Here is a 19,619-nt window from a genome sequence, read left to right on the forward strand (position 1 = left end):
TAACCTCAGCCCTGATTATTCAGTGTGCATAGGAAGAGGCAGGCTTGATAATTAATAACGAAAACCGTCTTGAGTTGTATCTGCAAACCATCTGTTTAACACGTCTGCCAGCACTGATAATGTTAATCCATGTTCTCGTCGAGAGTTGACAAGTCTGTTCTCGGAGTCTAGAAATCCGGGTTTGTGGAGGCCCACCTGCTACCTCAAAGGATGCACATCAGGTTCACGCATTAGGGTCCCAGTTTTCCAGCTTTTCTGACACTGTTAAATTTGTGACTTACACACTGAATCCATTTTTCTAAATTTCTGTATTTCTCTGTGAGCCTTTTGGCCTGGGACAAGAAATGAGATGACACTTTAAAGACCTCTAAAGCACTGTGACAAAGCCTTTGCTTTCTTCCTTTAATAACTGCTTCGTTCATGTTGGTTTCAAAAATGTGTGCTTGGGGGCGGGGGAAGATGACTTGATCAGTCATCTCTGGAAAGTAAGTTTGCCAAACAGAGACGAAGCCCAGACTCAAAAGAGCCTGTCACGGTGAAGTCCTGTCATGGGCACAAAAAGGTTCTCTGGCAATCGTTTCAAGGAGACCTGGGGTAAAGTGTAGCAAAGGATTAACAACCCCACACAAAAGACCAAGTCTGAACTTTGCTGGGAGAAGCCAATTTGGAACAGGTGGTGGCAAGAGGATTTTTAGGGATGATGTGTACAATTGCTGGCCCACAGCTGGTGTCCAGGTGCTTCAGTTTCCTGGGCTGATCAAGCAAATATCATGCAACGAAATGGCTTAAACAATAGGAATTTAATGACTCGTGGTTTTGAGGCCAGGAAAAAGTACAAATAAGGTGTCATCGAGGTGATCCTTCTCCCTGAAGGCTGTGGCGTTCTGGGCTGGTTGCCAATGCTCCCTGGCGGGCTCCTCTGTCGCTTGGAAATGCACTTGGCAGCCTCTCCCGGCCTCCCACTATCTTCTGCGTTCCGCTGAATTTCAGCTTCTTGCCTCTCATGGCCTTCTGTCTGAATTTCATTCTGCCTATAAAGGACTGAGGTGGGCCACAGCTTAACTGAAGTAACCGCATCAAAAGGGTTCTCACCCATAGGAACAGAGGAGGTTTAAGAACACCTTTTTCTGGGGTACGTACAGCTCCAAACCACCACACTCAGCAGCGTTCGTTCCCTTCAGTGTTACCAGCAGGGTGAGCCCCAGGGGGCAGCTCATGCAGGCGTGTTGATGGGCAACTGAGGCACGGTCTGTGCATGGGGGAGCTGTCGCCAGGGAAGGGTTACAGCTCAGACAATGGTGAGACTCGGCACCGGCTACAGTCACGCCCGGGGAGGGGGGCAGGGGTGCTGACTAACCTTCCTCGCATTAGTCAAAGCAGTAAGCAGCCAAGCAATACCACGTGACTAACGTAAATCAGTCTCGGACCTCAATAATTACTGACCATTACTGGATACAAATTCCTTGATGCTGAGTCACAACTGAATAGTTTGTTCTAAATGAGACTTCCCATTAAAAGAACTGTTTATGCTATTATGTGAGTAGCTGGTGATAGATATTAAATGCACACATATGGGCGATGTTATATTAAACCTTTCTTAAATAGATATTTTTATAAACAAACATGATTTTAAGGAAGTGTTACATCAATTTAATAGTTATGTTTTGGGGGAAATGTTACCGTTCTATAAATTCCAATCCCATACTCCTCAATTATCTCCCGCTAAAGAAATCCCAACCATGGAACATGAGCCCCAGGTTTCATCTCAGAGTTTAATCATTATATAAACAGAACCACAGTTCTCAAATTTTGGTGAACCAGAACCTCTGGAGAACTTGGAGAAACTGAAGAGGCCTCGCAGAACCTGGTAGCTCTGATACAGGCTAAACTGGACAACTGATGGCCCAGAAGATCAACCCATCTCCATAGGTTACTTTCAAGGCAAACAGAGAAGAGGGACAGGTGACAGAGGGATCTACATCGAAACCAGTTCTGCTGCTTCAAAGCTATAAGACTTGGACAAGTTACTGGGCCACTCTGACCCTCTGTTTCCTCGTCTGTAAACGGGGAGTATTAAGTTGACAGGGCAATGATGTCAATAATGTGGATGTATCCTGGGGCACCTCCTGGGAGATCAAAGAACATGTGCTTCCAGTTCTAGATACAACAACAAAAAGTTAACACGGAAAAGCAGAAAAGCGTCCACAACAAATGATTACTATGTGAAGAATGCCTTCAAGGCCCTCATCAAAATGTGATTAGGTAGCCATTTGTGTAAGTACTAACTAATGTCTGGAATATAAGTTCCAAGAAAGCAGGGCATATCAAGCTTGGGGCCTGACAGGCAAGAGACACTCAGTAAATATTTATTCATAATGACTGAGCAAACAGTATAGTCACACTGAGAATGGGCATCCATGTGTATATATCCACACATAGGCTATAAGTCTCTGCACCAACAATGTAAAAATGCTCATATCCGGAGGGTGGATTAAGGTAATTTTCATGTCCTTCTTTTTGCTGATCTATATTGTCTGAATTTTCCACAAGGAACAAAGAACACCAAATCCGTGTTTCCTTAGGTAGGTGGAAGTGGGTTTGAAGCTACCAGAGAGCCTAGAGTGTATTCCACCACAATTCCCAGCTACTGCAAAGGTTTAGATATACAGTCTCTAAGTTTGGATATACAGTCTCTAAGATGAAAATGTTTTTAGGATAAATGGGAATTAAGTGATTTCTAAGATAAAGTAGAATTTTTTCTGATCCAGTATTTTCTTGTTCTGGTCATGAACTGTACAAGAGCCTGAGACTGCTATCCTTAGAAAGGTCTGCTTGTAATGTTGGCCCTTGGCTGGCTTCTGGGAATTTGAGTTTTGGGAGGGTCGCGTCACCCTAACTGATAAGAGGGACTCCCTGTGCCTAGATTGTTTGTACAGACAAGATGGTTTATGCTGTACACCTGCTTCCTCCCGGGAAGTCTGGAATTTGGGGATGGAGGTAGAGGGTGTCTATGTGAATAACCCCCAGGAAAAACCCTGGGCACTGAGTCTCTAAGGATCTTCCCTGTAATCGTCCACACATGCTGTCACAGCTCACTGGTGGGGGAAGTAAGCACATCCTGTGTGACTTCACTGGAAGCTTATGCCTGTTTTCTCCCATACTTCACCCAGTTGCCTTTTCCCTTTGCTTATCATGCTCTGTGTCCTGCTGCTGCAATAAATGATAGCTATGTGAACAACCATAGGTGAATCAACAAACCTGGGAGTGTCTTGGCAACTTCCCAACACACAGACTAACCTACTACAGAGCCCCTTGTTGACAGCATGTACAAGGCCCGTTCCTACTGAAATGACACCTGGATCAGCTCCTAGACAGGAAGTTTGGCTACATGAGAGAGAAGTGGTCCACTGACCCTTTGGGGAGGGATGTCTGCCTATGGGGAAGGAGTGAACAGGCAAATGATGTTAAAACTCTGGGATACCCAGTACATGGGTCAATCAAAGTGAACCTAAAAAGGTTTGTACTTTTACTCATTCATTCATTCAACAATGGAGCTTATACCCGGTGTGTGCCAGGTGCGCTTCCAGGCACTAAGGATGGAGGGTTGAATAGGACAGATGAGGTCACTGCCCTGAGGAGCATACATTCTAAGTGGGGAAGCTGGCCAGGGAAAGAGACAGACTTTTGATAGGGCAGTCAGCAGTGACCTCACTAAGGAACAGAGAGCTCAGTATTTGAGCAGGATCTGAATGATGAAACATACATGAGAAGATCCTAAATGAAGATGTTCCAAGAAGCAAGTGGAAGGGCCTTGAGATGAGAATGAATTTGGTATTTTCAAGGGGAAGAAAGGAGGGTGGCAAAATAGGCAGGAGATGAGGTGGAGGACTCAGCAGGGTCAGATCTATCCTGTGGGGCCTTACAGACCAGAGGCAGGAATTTGGGCTTTATTTTCTGCCCAGTGGGACATCACTGGAGGGTTTTAAGCAGGGGACTCACATAGTATGAAATAAAATTTTAAATGGTCCCTACGGTAGCTTTTTGGTGAATGGACTGAGGCAGGCAGAACAGAAGCAGAGAACAGGTGCATCACAATGGCCAGGCAAATATGATCCCTAGTGGTCTCACCTCCTACTTCCTGTGACAGACCAGAGATGACAGGCAAATATCCCTGGTCCAGGACAGGTGCAGCTGTGATGCTCCTAGGGGTGGCTGAGCCTTGCTGGTTTCCATGGTAGGAGTCACAGTGTCTGGCAAGAGCCAAGCCTTGGTCCATCTGCTGTCAGACAATAGCAGCTTCCAGGAAGATACGCAATGATGAGAATTTTAACCTGGTGGAATCTCATGCAGGAGGTCCACACGAGTCCAGCAGGAGCTCTAGGATGCCTGAGTCTGAAAGGGTCTGGAGGTGTTGAGAGCTACTCACCTTCCCAACTGTCCTTGAGCCACGGCCAGGCTAGGAGGCTCTCTTCTTGTCCTCCCAACAGTAAGGGGTCCTACCTGGGCCACTTGCTGGGCAACTCCTCTTGCCCACATCCACTGGTCGGGGCATCTCTCCATGCCTGGAGAGTCCTTCCTGTTTACTGTGAGTGGTTTCTTTGACTCTGGTCCCTGGGAGAGAGAGAGAACCACTGCCCCTGGGCTCCCCACAAAGCACCAAGCTGTGGCCAACTAACTGAACTGGGAGTCTAGAATTCAGCAACCCTTCCATCTTTGTTTGGTCAGAAGTTGTGAATATACCCTTTTCTTTATACCCAGAGCCACAGCTGCATGAGTTGAGTATTTTAAAAGTGTATTTCCTTCTGCTGGAAATTCTGTAAGGTTCTAGCTCTGTTTTTACGTGAAGTGGGAGATCTGAATCACCCAAGTAGGTATTTCATCTAACAGAGCGATAGATATGTGGCTGGAATTCAGTGGGGAGCTAAGGACAGAGTCACTGTTTCCTTTCTTCCCTGTGGTTTTTCAGGGTGGTGGTTTTCTTTTTTCCTTCAATAGGAATATTCCTTCAGCAGAACTATAGAATTGCTCTGTATTTCCCCTTTGCTAGTTATCATTTTCCAGTCTCTCATAGTTTTTCTTAACCTTACTGACTCCTCTTTGAGAATGAGCTGTAGTTAGGCTCATGTGTTGGTCCAAAAAAAGAAAGAACCTTCCCTACAACATGTGACATCAGCCAGCATCTTTCTGATGGTTCCTCGATTACATTTTGTTCAAGACCAGCACTTCTCAAATGGTAGTCTGAGGACAAATGCTCCAGGGATCTTGTTGAAACTTCACCAACCCCAGTCCTCTCCCCAAGGTAATCAGCACACCCATTTGGTGAATAGCCGCCCGACCTCTCCTTGCACATGGACATATATTCTAACATGCCCACGGGTCACTGAGCAATGCCATTTTCAACTAATAAAGCCAAGATATCCTCCTAATATGCAAATACTAAACTTCCATATATACACACATATATTTGATGACCCAGTTCTAGGCTCTCTATTGTGTTTCATTGATCTCGCATTAATGCCACCTGGTTTCATTTGGTAACATTTTTTCTTTACTTTTGCAGTTACATAGCTACTTTTATTATTACAGAAGTTATGCAATTATAGAATGGTCATGCAAAAAATACAGGGTTCCTGTAACCACCCCACCATCAACATTTACATTGGTGTGGAAAATTTGTTACAATTGATGATAGCACAATAATTGATGAAAGACTATTAAAGTAGTACTATTAACTATTGTCCATAGTTTACGTAGGGGTATCTTTTCCCCACATTCCCCACCTACTATTTTTTTATGCATGTCTTTACTTTATGACTCATCTCCCCATTCACTGGATAAGGGGGTGTCAGTCACAAGGTTTTTAATAATCACAGTCATAAGATAAAAAGCTATATACTTATACAGTCATTATCAAAGATCCAGGCTACTGGATTATAGTTCAGCAATTTCGGGTGTTTCCTTCTAGCTACTCTAATACACTAGAAACAAAAAAGAAATATCTATATAATGAGTCAGTAGTCATACTCATTTGTTAAATCCTAACTTCTCCATTACAACTCCTCCCTCTCTTTGATCATTCTCTCAATCTTCAGAGATATCTAGGTAGTGACCATTCTAACTTCTTCATGCTGGAAAGGGTCAACATTACAGGGTAGAGGAATGAAACTGGCTGATGTTCTTGGAGGGAGTTTCAGGGCTTATCTGGCATAGGAACAACCTGGAGGCTTTAAGTTTCTGAGAAAATAAACTTAATAAGTAAAACTTTTATATAGTCTGAAATAGAACCCAGGTTATTCTTCAGGGTTTTCAGGAATGCTGTTGTTTGAGGCTTGACGTACTGTGGCAAACTGCAATATCTGGCTGAAGCTTGCATAAGAGTAACTCCAGAATGACCTCTTGACTCTATTTGAAATCTCTTAGCCACTGGAACTTTGTTTCATTTCTTTTCCCCACTTTGGTCAAGAAGGCATTGTCAGTCCCATGATGCCAAGGCCAGGCTCATCCCCGGGAATCACGTCCCACGTTGCTAGGGAGACTTACACCCCTGGGAGTCACGTTCCACGAAGGGGGAAAGGTAGTGAGTTTATTTGCGGAGTTCGCTGAGAAAGAGAAGCCACGTCTGAGCAACAAAAGAGGTTCTCTGGGGGTGATGCTTAGGCATAATTATGAGTAGACTTACCTTTGTCACTGCAGAAATAAGTTTCATAAGGGCAAGCTTTAAGATCAAGGGCTTGGCTTATTAAAGTGGGAGTCCCTAATGTTTGAGAGAATATCAGCAGTTCCCCTGGTGGGGAAGTTTAATCATTCCACATTTTGTCTCCAATCCTCAAGGGAGTTTGCAAATACTTTTTTTATTTTCTGCCTCAAAATACTCTGGTATGTATCAGGGTATTACATTAACCTGTACAGAATAACAAGATCTCATTCCCTATTCTTGGTTCCATGTTTTTAGGTTGTTTAAATAAACTGACCAGACAGGTTAAATTAGATAGTGTGCTACAGAGAATTTAAATTTTGGACAAAATAAACATCTCTTTCTTTGGTCTCACACAAGTGTTGAAGTTTTAACATTCAGACAGTATCACAGACCATACAATATTCATCCTTTTGTTTCTGGCTTATTTCACTGAACATAACATCCTCAGGGTTCATTCACCTAGTTGCATGCCTCAAGACTTCATTCCTTTCTGCAGCTGCACAAGATTACATTGAATGTATATATCATAGTTCACCCTTCCTCTCCTCAGTCAATGTACCCTTGGGCCACCTCCATCCATTGGCAATTGTGGATAGTGCCGCCATAAATGCCAGTGTGCAAATGTCTATTTATGTCCTTGCTTTCAGTTCTTCCAGGCATATACCCAGTAACGGGATTGCCAGATAACATGGCAACTCCATACCCAGCTTCCTGAGGAACCGACACACTGCCCTCCAGAAGGGCTGCACAATTCCATTTCCCCACAACAGTGAACAGATATACCTTTCTCCACTTCTCCTACAGCACTTGTAGTTTTCTGCTTATTCTTTTTTTAAAGTTTTATTCACACATCATAGAATCCATCCTAAGTATACAATCAATTGCTCCTGGTAAAATCACATAGTTATGCATTCACTACCAAAATCTATATAAGAATATTCTCATTTCTTCTGAAAAGAAGGAAAAAAAAAAGAAAAAAAAAAACCATATCCCTCCCTTATATCCCCCTCTTATATCCCCCCCTTATTTACATTTAGCTTTGGTATATTTCCTTTGTTACAATTAATGAAAGAGTATTACAGTGTTACTGTCAATTATAGACCTTAGTTTGCACTAATTGTATTTTCCCCATATACCTTCCCATTTTTAACACCTTGTAATAGTGACATACATTGTTCTTGTTCACGTAAAAACTGTCATATTTGTACAATTAACCACCATCATTACCCACTCTAGGTTTTGCTAAATTATAGTCCCAGTTTTTTATCCTCCAGCTTGCCTTCTGATGACATACACGACTCTAGCCTTACTGTTTTCAACCATACACTCAGCTTTGTTAATTACACTTACCATATTGTGCTACCATCACAGTCTTGTTCTATCCATTTCTGAACCTTTACCATCAACTTTATTGAACATTCTGCACTCCTTAAGCATCAATTGCCCAATCTTTGTCCTCTTTCTATCTCCTGATAACCTGTGCTCTCTAATTTAACTCTCAGAGTTTGCTCATTATAGTTAGTTCATATTAGTGAGACCATATATTATCTGTCCTTTTGTTTCTGGTTTATTTCACTCAACATAATGTCCTCAAGGTTCATCTGCATTGTTGCACATGTCATGACTTTATTCCAATCTTAGAGCTGCATAATATTCCAACATACATATATACCACAATTTGTTTATCCACTCTTCAGGTGATGGACATCTGGGCTGTTTCCATCTATTGGCAATCATGAATAATGCCACTAGAAAGCTCGGTGTGCAAATGTCTGTTCATGTCCCTGCTTTCAGTTCTTTTGGTATATACCTAGTATCAGGATTGCTGGATCATACAGTTCTATATGTAACTGCCTGAGGAACTGCCAAACTGCCTTCCAGAGTGGCTGACCATTCTACATTCCCACCAACAGTGAATCTGTGCCTCTATTCTCCACGTCCTCTCCAGCACTGGTAGTTTTCTGTTTTGTTTTGTTTTGTTTTTATAATGGCCATTCTAGTAGGTGTGAGATGCTATCTCATTGTGGTTTTGATTTGCATTTTCCTAATAGCTAGTGAAGTTGAGCATCTTTTCATATGCTTCTGAGCCATTTGTATTTCCTCTTTGAAAAGTGTCTATCCATGTCTTTTGCCCATTTTTTAATTGGGTTGTCTTTTTGTTGTTGCATTGTAGGATGTCATTGTATATTCTGAATATTAAACCCTTATCCGATAAGTGGTTTCCAAATATTTTCTCCCATTGAGTAGGCTTGTTACTTTCCTGAAAAAGTCCTTTGATGCATAAAAATATTCAATTTTGAGGAGATTCCATTTATTTTTTTCTTTCATTGCTTGCACTTTGAGTGTAAGACTTAGGAAACCACCTCCTACCACAAAATCTTTAAGACATTTCCCTATATTTTCTTCTAAAACTTTTATGCTCTTAGCTCTAATGTTTAGGTCTTTGATTCATTTTGAGTTAATGTTTATATAAGTGTGAGATAAGGGTCCACTTTCATTCTTTTGGATATGGATATCCAGTTCTCCAAACACCATTTGTTGAAGAGGCTGCTCTGTCCCAATTGAGTGGACTTGGCCACCTTACTGAAAATCAATTGTCCATAGATGAGAGGGTCTATTTCTAAACACTCAGTTCAATTCCATTGGTCAGTATTTCTATCTTTATGCCAGTACTGTAGCTTTATAATATGTTTTGCCCACTGTAGCTATGTAACATGTTTTAAAGTCAGGTAATGTGAGAGTTCCAACTTTATTTTTCTTATTCAAGATATTTTCTAGCTATTCAGGGCATCGGCCCTTCCAAATAATTTGATTATTGATTTTTGTATTTCTGCAAAGTAAGTTGTTGGGATTTTAATTGGTATTGCATTGAATCTATAAATCAGTTTGGGGAGAATTGACATCTTGAGTGTATTTAGTCTTACAATCCACGAACATGGTATGTCCTTCCATTTGTTTACATCTTCCTTGATTTCTTTTAGCAATGTTTTATAGTTTTCTGTGTATAGGTCTTTTATGTCCTTGGTTAAATTTATTCGTAATATTTGATTATTTTGGTTACTATTTTAAGTGGAATTTTTTTCTTGATTTCCTCCTCAGATTGCTCATTAGTGTACAGAAATGCTACTGATTTTTGTGTATTGATCTTATATCCTGTCACTCTGCTATACTCCTTTATTAGCTCTAGTAGCTTTGCTGTAAATTTTTTGGGATTTTCTACTTATGGGATCATGTCATCTGCAAACTCCTTTCCAATCTGGATGCCTTTTATTTCTTTTTCTTGCCTAGTTGCTCTAGCTAGAACTTCCAGTACAATACTGAATAACAATGGTGACAGTGGGCATCCTGGTCTCATTCATGATCTTACAGGGAAAGTTTTCAGTCTTTCCCTGTTGAGTATGGTATTACTGTGGGCTTTTCATATATTCCTTTTATCATGTTATGTAAGTTTCCTTTTATTCCTATCTTTTGTTTTGTTTTCTTCAAGAAAAGATGCTGAATTTTGTCAAATACCTTTCTGCATCAATCGAAATAATCATGTAGTTTTTCGCCATTGATTTATTGACTTGGTTGGTAACGATTTAAAGGCTAAAGTAAAAGGGATGCCATGCCAAACCACGTGGTTTTTGGCACATTGTGGAAAGCCCAACAAGCTGGCAAAAAGGACCTGCCACACTGCTGAGTCTTTCCCCACACCTGGTCGTGTAAGCAGCTGGCCCTGGCCACTTGCCTGGCAGCTTCCTTCTCAGCTCAGGTAGGGCCCTGGTGACAGCGAGCTGCCTTTCCAGGACATAGGCAGGGCCAACTGCTGGTTAGACACTCCCCCTCCCACCCACCCGCACTGCCAGGGGTGCAGGATCCTGCTAATAAGGCTGCCCTGTGGCCTCTGAAGCCACCACCCAGATCAGGCCCAGGTCTTGGCAAGCCCTCGGTGCAGCTTCTGTGAAGCTCCATTACAGACTGAAATGAGCTCTGTTTTTAATTTCATTTTTTTTCCCTGTAACAAGCAAAGTTCACATTATAGATAAATTGCCCGGAAATTCCAATTTAATAAGGCATATGCATTTTTTAGGCCTAGAAGCACAGACAATATCTTGCACTCCAGTATTTTTACACTGAAATGTTTATAAAAAAGACAGCTTTGAAAATGTCAGAAATTTACATAGAGTGCCTGGCCAATTGGTCAAAAAGGCTGATTTGACAAAAGTGCTCATCTTTTGGGGGGTGATAGAGCAGGCGGGCTGTTGGTCTTGAGCTGTTCTCCCTTGGGGATAGAAGGCTTGGGTGGAGGGCAATGTCACCTACAATTCTGGGTCCTCTATCCACCTCTGGTTGGGAGTAAACGGGCAGAGTGTAACCAGGCATCAGGCACGGGGATTACTTGCTCAGCAGTGTCCATCTGTCCTCCTCTGTCCGTGGGGCGTGTTCTGAGTAGGAGCAGCAACTTGGGCACCAAGGGGACATGGGAGGCAGGCACTTCTGCATGGCCCCCGATGGAAAGAGGCACCAAATGAAATAAATAGAGAGGCGGGACAAAACCAAAGGACCCAGTGAAAACATAAATTACAGCTATGGATACCTGATTATCATTTAAGGAAGAAAAACAGCAAAATCCTATCCTGTAAAACCACCGAAGCCCTTGCTTTCACTGGAAATGTAACGAGTACAGGTCAAACTGCTGGGTATCATTTTTAGCATACAGTTTCCAAGTTAATGTCTGTAAGCATTTTACTGAACATAACTATTCCTTATATAAAAGCAGCAGCATTCATATTAATTGTACTGCAAAACTGACAGGGAGAAACAGAGCATAAAGCTAGATTATTTAATTCCATTTTAATTATATTCTAAATTCTGATTTGAGTAATCAGGGAATAAAATATGGTCCACTTAAAATTTTCATTATTTCAAATATGTTGAATGCTCATAAATCACTTCTGGGTCAACTGTGAACTTGTCACCTGGTACGACAGGAATCAAAGGTTACCTTGTTTGTGGGTTCCATTTGCGTGACTGTCTCAACTGAAAGAGAAAAGATACAATAAGCATTTCCTGGCTTCCCACCGTGTGCCAGGCACTCTAAGGCCCTGGGGATGAGAGACAGACTATACGCAGGTGACAAGCCCAGCCCCTGGAATACAAGACTGCTGTGAAATCCAGCTCCTCCACTTAGCCTGCTGCTTTTGCCAAATCGCTAAGCCTCTATGAATCTTAGTTTCCGCATCTTTAAAACAGGGAGGACATCAACTTCGTAAGGTTCTTGTGAACTAGAAACTCCCAATAGAGTCTGTAGAACAAAGCTGGCATGTCATCAGTCACAGCCAACTTTGATCTGAGCCTGACATTGAGGTGCTTAAGAGTTGAGGAAGGTGGCGGACAGAGAAGTGCCGAGATTATGCTCTAATGGGCATTTCAGTCTGTGCAGATGCCTTGTAAGGACCTGGAGGAGGGCTGCCTCATTCCACCTGGGGAGTCACAGAGGGTGACCCAGGGGAGATGTGTGAGCTGGGTCTTAAAAGACAGTTGGAGTTTGCCAGTGAAAGCATGAAGCACAGTTTAAATGAATAATGGTGTTTTTAAAGCAGTTCTTCCTCATACATAATACACCCTTTCTGTTTTTAAGAAATACTGAAATGATAATTGAGGTGGCGAGAGTGTGTGGGAAAGTCTGCGTTAGCCTCGTTCACTGTCTCCTCTGTTCTCGGCCTCTGTGTAACCTTCAGGGTGTCGTTCTCCCAGGGACCCACTGAGTTGGGTATTTCCAACACAGTCAGGGGACAGTGTAGCTCACTCCAGAAAGGACGACTGGACTGACACCCCTGCAGTGCCCAATGCGGCTTCCAGTAGGTTCTGCCGAAATCTCCTGGAAGCCCGAAGACATCCAGAGGAAGGCTGCCAAGCCCTTCATGGCAGGCCTCCCTGTGCCCTCACTGCCACCCCGTGAGTTCACTACACCTTCTCCCTTGCACAGAGAAGGCAAAGGAAGCAAAGAGAAGTAACCTGCCCAAGGTCACACAGCAGAATCCGGGTCCATTTCACACCAAAGCCTGTGCTTATGACTGCTCTGTTACGCCAACAGCGTGCAGAGCTGAGCAGAGACAGCGCAGGGTTTGGGAGCAGGGTTCCAGCCCCAGGTGCCACAGTCCAAATCCCAACGTTGTCACATACTAGCTCTTGACCTTGAGAAAATTATTTAATCCTTCTCAACGTCTCCTTTTCCTTGTCTGTAAAATGGGGATAATGCTATCATCGGCTGCACAGGCTGAGGATGTGAGGACTGAAAAGAGGAGACGAAGAAGGCCCTTAGCAGAGGCCACACCCCTGCAGCTGCTACAGGAAAGACAAGACCAGGATGCTGTCTCCAAAGCGTCAGCAGGGACGTCCGCCATGGCTAGTCCTGCAGTCCTGGACCTCGTTCATCCATCCTGCAGGACAAAAACAACTTGATTGGTGTACCAGAGGCACTTGCATCTGCTCATGTGACCCAAACTCACAAGGGAGGGAAATAAACCAGAGTGCTTCTCCAGGAATTAAAGTGAAAAATGCTGCATCAGAGGATCTGCCAACTCCTGCTGCTGAGGCTGCCACAGACCCAGGTGCACGGATGGTCTCTGCGGGGTAGAGAGTGGCCCGGGGGTACTTCAGCCAGGGTGGTCTCTGCGATGGTGCCACTGTGCTGACTCCTGAGCAGCGAGGGTCTAAGGAAAGAGCCATCTAGGTGGTACAAAGCTCAGAACAGGCCTGGCACCTCTTGGAGACTGAAGGGGGGAGAGGTAAGAGATGAACTCAGAAGGAAAGCAGAGGTCAAGGTCAGAGGGTAGACAGCCTGCAAGACCGAGTCAAACACTGGAGCTTCTAAATGCAATGGGACCTGCCTGGCTTTCATGCATAGCTGTGATAAGATTTAATGGGCGTTTCAAAGGATCAGTCTGGCACCTGGGTGGAGAGGCTGCTCTAGTTCAGGGGGTGATGTGGGCTGATTGAGGGCATGTGCACTCACACACCCCCAAGTGCAAGCGTTTGTTGGCAGTGGGTGCCCCCAAATGCCCATCTACATAACCACACAATGCAGGGTGTGCCAGCTGCTACCTCAGCATTCTGGTAACTTCCCACAACAGCCAGCAAGCAAATCACATGAAAATGTCCATCCACAGAAACTCAAATGTCTTGCAACCAAGTTGCCTTTGACCCTTTGTAAGAAAATGCCCAGAAGAGGGAGTTCCTAACTTGCAATAAGGTACATTATGAAGCTGTTAGCAAGTCAGTTATTTGGAACTTAGGAAGCATTTGATCATTAGGTATTCAAAGAAAATCTGTTTAACCCACAGCCTAAAACAGCTTATGCTAGTGAATTCTTTCCTCCAGTTCCATTTAGCCCTGACTTTGTGTGACGTGTGGCACAACCATCTAGCACCTCTTCACCCGATACAGGAACTTGGCCCAGCACCCAATGTGAATGTGAGCTGACACCATTTGGGATTTTTCTTTTCAGATATTCTGTGTACAAGGACCCGGCAGGCTGGCTGAACATCAACCCCATCAATGGGACCGTTGACACCATGGCCGTGTTGGACCGCGAGTCCCCATTTGTCCACAACAGCGTCTACACCGCCCTCTTCCTGGCAATCGACAGTGGTGAGTGACTTTTAAAATACCATCAAATGTATGCTGTTCAGTTACAGACAAATTTTTATATTTTTATATTTCTTCTGATACACCTACGGGTACTCTTGGGAAGAATATAAAGGGGGAGAGCAGGTAAACAAATGTCTGCAACTGTTTAAACCTACACTGAGTGAGTCGGTGATATCCCCCAGTCTTGGAATTCTCAGGTCTTTGTGAGAAGATGAGTAACGCTGCGTTAGCAGTCAGAGCAGTGAGTTCATCGGGCTCCACCTTGGGCAGCTGCCCAAGTCAGAAGCCACACGGCTGTCCTTACTGCATCTTAGTGTCATGCTCTCATTTGCACAGTGGTTTCTTTTGACTTAATGCACATTGAAGTAAATTCTCCAAGGACATCAGTAACCCTGACAATTGAAATGTCCCCATGGTTTTTGTCCTATTATGACACGCTGCCATGGGAAGACATCACATACACTCACCTAGCAGCTCTGTAATCACAAAGCAATCACCCTTCCTTCAGAGGAGCTTAGCAAGGCACGTGACAACATCTGCTGGTCCTTCTCTCCCGGGTTTCACTGCTTCCAGCATAATACAGTATCCACATGCCAAGCCCTGTTCCAGATGCTGGGGATGGAGCAAAGGAAAACACAGACAAAAACATCTGCCCTCATGGAACTTATAGAAGAGAAAGGAAGATCAAGTAAAATATACAGTATGTTATCTGGAAAAAAGAAAACAGGAAAGGGGGGTAGCAAATGTTAGGGGTAGTACAATTTTAAATAGGCAGCCCTGAAGAATTTCATTGATGTGAACTTTACTTCATTTACTCAAGTAAATTAGTCAAGACCTGTAGGAAGTGGGGGCTGGAGCTCTGAGGTTATCTAAAGGAGTGCCTAGAAGCCAACGGGGCTTGGGCAGGAAAGTGAGGAAGTGGGGGTACGGATTGAGTGGGGTCCTGGGCCCTCATCTGAGCCTTGGTTCTTACTTTCTGTGAAACGGAAGTCACTGCCAAGCTCTGAGTCGTGATGCCAGGGTTACTCTGCTGCTCTGCTGATGTCGGACTGGAAGGACCAAGAGCAGAAGTAGGGAGACCTGCAGGAGGCTGCCATGAGAATCTAGGCCCAATGGTGACGTGGGCCAGGGTCTAACAGAGCGGGGCATGGGCATGGCAGGCCTCAGAGACAGTCTGGGGACCTTGAACACAGCCCACTGAGAAAGAGGGATTTGGGTTTTGGACAGGTTAAGCTCAGGTGTCTATTGTGTCCATTGCACGAGAAGTTTTATTCTATTATTCTTAAAATCTAGCTGCTCATTGCTAAAGATTCCATTTTGAGTCCTCATTTGGGTTTGCTAAAGCTGACAAAATGCAATATACCAGAAATTGACTAGCTTTTAACATTGGGGATTTATTAGCTTTCAAGTTTACAATTCTGAGGCCCCAAAAATGTCCAAATCAAAGCAACAACAGGACAATACCTGGACTCTGAAGGCTGGTTACTAGTGAGCTTGGGCTCCTCTGTTGGACAGCAAGGCACGTGATGACATCTGCTGGTCCTTCTCTCCCGGCTTCATTGCTTCCAGCTTCAGCGGCTGCTTCTCTGTTTCTGTGTGTCCTCTCTTTTAGCTTCTGGCTCTCTTCGCTTCCCTGGGCCTTTGTCCTCTCATATAGGACTCCAGTAAGAGTATTAAGACCCAGCTGGGGCAGCCTCAACTGAAATAACCTAATCAAAAGGTCCCACCTACAGTAGGTCTACACCCACCGGAATGGATAAAAGAACATGATCTTTTTTGAGGTATATAACAGCTTCAAAATACCACAGTCCTGTATGTCAAAATGCATATGTTTAGGGCTCTTTATATGTGCCCATCATTACACTCAATTACAAGGGCGAACTAAGCCTTCCCAGCCCCAGTGTGCCAGTTTGAATGTATTGTGTCCCCCAAACGCCATTATCTTTGATGCAGTCTTGTGGGGCAGAGGTTTTGGTGCTGATTAGATTTGCTTGGAATGTGCCCCACCCAGCTATGGGTGATGACTCTGATGAGATAGTCCCATGGAGGCATGGCCCCACCCATTCAGGGTGGGCCTTGATCAGTGGAGCCATATAAATGAGCTGACTCAAAGAGAAGGAACTCAGTGCAGCTGTGAGTGATGTTTTGAAGAGGAGCAAGCTTGCTAGAGAGGAACGTCCTGGGAGAAAGCCATTTTGAAACCAGAACTTTGGAGCAGACACCAGCCACGTGCCTTCCCAGCTAACAGAGGTTTTCTGGACACCACTGGCCATCCTCCAGTGAAGCATTAGCAAACTAGAACACCCAGGCTCTGTGTGCTAAGCACTCACACACAACCCAGCAGGAGGATGTGTGTCTAAGAAGAGAGCTCTCAGGGTGGCATGGAGTAGGCAGAGGGGGTTTTACCCTAAAAGTAAACCTTGAGTTTGGCCTTGAAAGGCAGGCAGGATTTGAATCAGCGGCAGAGTCAGGAGGTGGAGGGTAGAACAGGAGAATTAAAACTAGAAGATGGTAAGAAAAGAAAAGAACTGTGTCTACTGTGAGCAGATACACAGAAATCTATTTGGATAAATATGGTAAAGCAGTATGTTTGAAGCATCTCAAAATCCAGATGAGCAATTTGATGGAGACGGTAACCAACAGTCCCCATAGCTTCTTGAAGAGGAAAGTGACACAGTGCACGGACATTCATCAACCAAGAGGGGACGAGAAATGGTGCTTGATCCTAGACACTCAGAAACGAATCGACCTTGCGTTCAGCGAGCTCATGAGTCAGCTGGGAAGTTAGGCAAGTAGCAGATGCTCACCAGAGCATGTCATAACTGTTTGGTGGAAATAAGCCCACAGGAGGAGACTGCAGAGTAGTCAGGGAGCGCTTCCTGATAGAGGGGACATCTAAACTGAGCGAGGAAGGATGCACTGAGAAAAGGTAGGGCATTCTAGTGGAAGCCTGAAATGTGGGTATGTGGGAGACTGCAAAAGTTGCTGAGCTTTACTGGTGGTTCCATGTGTACAAAGATAAGGGTGGAGATGGGAGCAGGCACTAGAAAGCTCTAGGTTCAGACGGGTGCAGTGCTGAGTGCCCAGCTCCTGTCACAGCGGCTGACTCAGAGCAGGACTCACAAACTATGAAATAGTCTGGAAATGCTCTATAGGCCATGCCCAGGGGTGTTGCTTGATAATGCCACTTACTTGCCTCCAGAATAGTTTGTGCGTTGGAAAGATATCCCCTCTGGCAGCGAAGGTGAACTGAACCACGGTGAGATGTGAGGCGGGAAGGCATCAGAAAGCTGCGGCAGAAACCCAGGCACGAGAAGCAGGGCCCAGCCCTCGGCAGCGGAGGGAGCCTGTGACAGCCACAGCGGCCTCGTCCTTGAGAGGTCGGGGTCTGCCCTACTTTACCAACAATGGAACTGGAGCAGAAAGGATCACCTGGAAGCATGTGGAAGCGAGAACAAGGCTTTGCAAAGAGCACATACTGCTGTGAAGTGGAGAAAGTTGATGTTACAGATTCTAGCCCAGAAACCAGGAATGATTATTCCAGCGACAGGAAAGGGGCGCTGATTTCAGAGGACCGTTGCACGCGGGTCTAGGGCTGGACACTGAGGTGACGCCCGTGGGAAGCTGCCCGCGGGGGGAGTCGTCCAAGCAAGAGAACAGCTAAGCTTTCCAGAAGGTTGCAGGTCTAGACGGCAGCGCTAAGGGCATAAACAGCCAATAACAATAAGCCAAGAATGTCTAAAATGCTATACAAATGCAAAATATGAATTATAGGCCAGAAAAAGTTATGATTCCTGGGTCTGTACCATACAAAAGTATCTGTACCTGTAGAGAAAACTCTCAGCTAAGAATGCCACAAAGGACAGTTGAAATACAGCAAATTGTCGAGTTATCATTGCCTGGTGAGATATTTGTATGCAATTATTAGTCCCGGGGAAAAAAACAACTAGGAATGAAATATACTTTAATTTTGCCAGAAATGAAAGCCTTCTCTCCAGGTATATGATGATCAATCAGTTCAGAACACTTTCTGGGTTTACATCTTATCTACAAATATCTTGGAGAACTAAATCACAATTTGCAGATTAGGAAATAAACACAGGATGCAGGTTGACTTTTTCAAAGTCTTATCAGTAGGATATCATTTTCCTAACTTTAGTTTCTTGCATCCTTAACACTCCTCATCATTTCTATCTGGAAGCAGCCATGCTGTATAAAGTTCTACCATGCCACTTACAAGCTATCTGATTTTGAGGAAAGCACAGTACATTCAGGACCATTACGATACCTTACACCCAGGTTTTTCTGTTGAGGAAACAGTCTCTTCTATGTTTTCTGGATATCCAGCACACACACAAACACACACACCAACTCTCTGGCTATGCGACTGAGCAAACTGCTTACATACTCTGAGGCTCGATGTCTACTTTGGTAAAATGATGACCATAATTCCTACTTAGAAGATTATTGTGAGAATTGAGAAAGTGAAGTGCTGTGCCCTCTAGACTCTCCATGAAAAGCCACATTAAATGTTCGATGAATGTTAATCCCGCCCCAATGGGAGCTATAAAAGGGAAAGAGTGGAGCCAAGAACAATCCTCCCATGACATGAGAAAAACACAGCTTGAAATATACGTCTTTTCCAACTGTTACTACTAGTATCAGATAAGAAAATTCAAAATCTGGTGTCACAGATGTTTCCAAAAAGACTCAAATGTCTCTAAAGATGTAGGTAAACAGAAAACAGATTGGCATTAATAAATAGAATCATAATTAGGGATAATAATCTTGAACAAGGCCCAAAAGACTTAGAACAAAAAAAGAGCATAAATTTAAAAATCACAAATCAGAGTAACTTTTGTTTAAAGGCTCCTTTTTTGGCACTTACTGAAAACTTACCTCTAGGTATTATGTGTAATCAGGCCGAAACCAAAACTGTACTAACCAATGTCTCAATTTTATCCAAAGTGAACATTTGTTTTTACTAATTTTAGAGAAGGTCAATTTATTTGATGGAATGAAAGAATAAGGAATTTTGTCATGTAACATTAGGAAAGCTAAAGCAAAATTAATAAGTTTTCTCCAAACAAGGACTCATGCAGGAATTTATGCCAAAACAGGAAGGTAAAATATATGGCTGCAGGAATTTCCCGGATAAGATGTAGGAAACCAACATCCTCACTGCAAAACCTAGAAAAAGCCAAATAAATTTCAAAATCTTCACTGTCAAGGCAGCAGTGGAGCTTAGCTCAACTAAAATACCAGAGAGGAAAGAACCTTTCCCAAA

At 43.8% G+C, this 19,619-nt stretch overlaps 1 protein-coding gene and 1 long non-coding RNA gene across 5 annotated transcripts in view; one reads left to right on the forward strand and one right to left on the reverse strand.

The window, feature by feature from the left end:
• Window positions 1–19,619, forward strand: part of CDH13 (cadherin 13) — a 1,126,984-nt gene that overhangs the window by 1,059,963 nt on the left and 47,402 nt on the right. For all 3 annotated transcript variants that reach the window (XM_037815675.1, XM_037815673.1, XM_037815674.1), the window contains exon 11: window positions 14,190–14,332. In XM_037815675.1, coding sequence (XP_037671603.1) covers window positions 14,190–14,332 — 143 coding nt within the window. The remainder of the gene's footprint in view (window positions 1–14,189; window positions 14,333–19,619) is intronic.
• On the reverse strand, window positions 10,700–15,383 carry LOC119518500. 2 transcript variants are annotated; one of them, XR_005213788.1, is made up of 4 exons: window positions 15,306–15,383; window positions 14,800–14,944; window positions 11,685–13,122; window positions 10,700–11,176 (listed from the first exon to the last, which is right to left on the reverse strand). It is a non-coding gene; the product is annotated as an uncharacterized LOC119518500 (long non-coding RNA). The 2 variants fall into 2 exon arrangements; XR_005213787.1 differs by having other exon boundaries at window positions 10,700–13,122.

The sequence above is a fragment of the Choloepus didactylus genome, chromosome 22 (genome assembly GCF_015220235.1).
Source record: "Choloepus didactylus isolate mChoDid1 chromosome 22, mChoDid1.pri, whole genome shotgun sequence".
NCBI classification, from domain to species: Eukaryota; Metazoa; Chordata; class Mammalia; order Pilosa; family Megalonychidae; genus Choloepus; species Choloepus didactylus.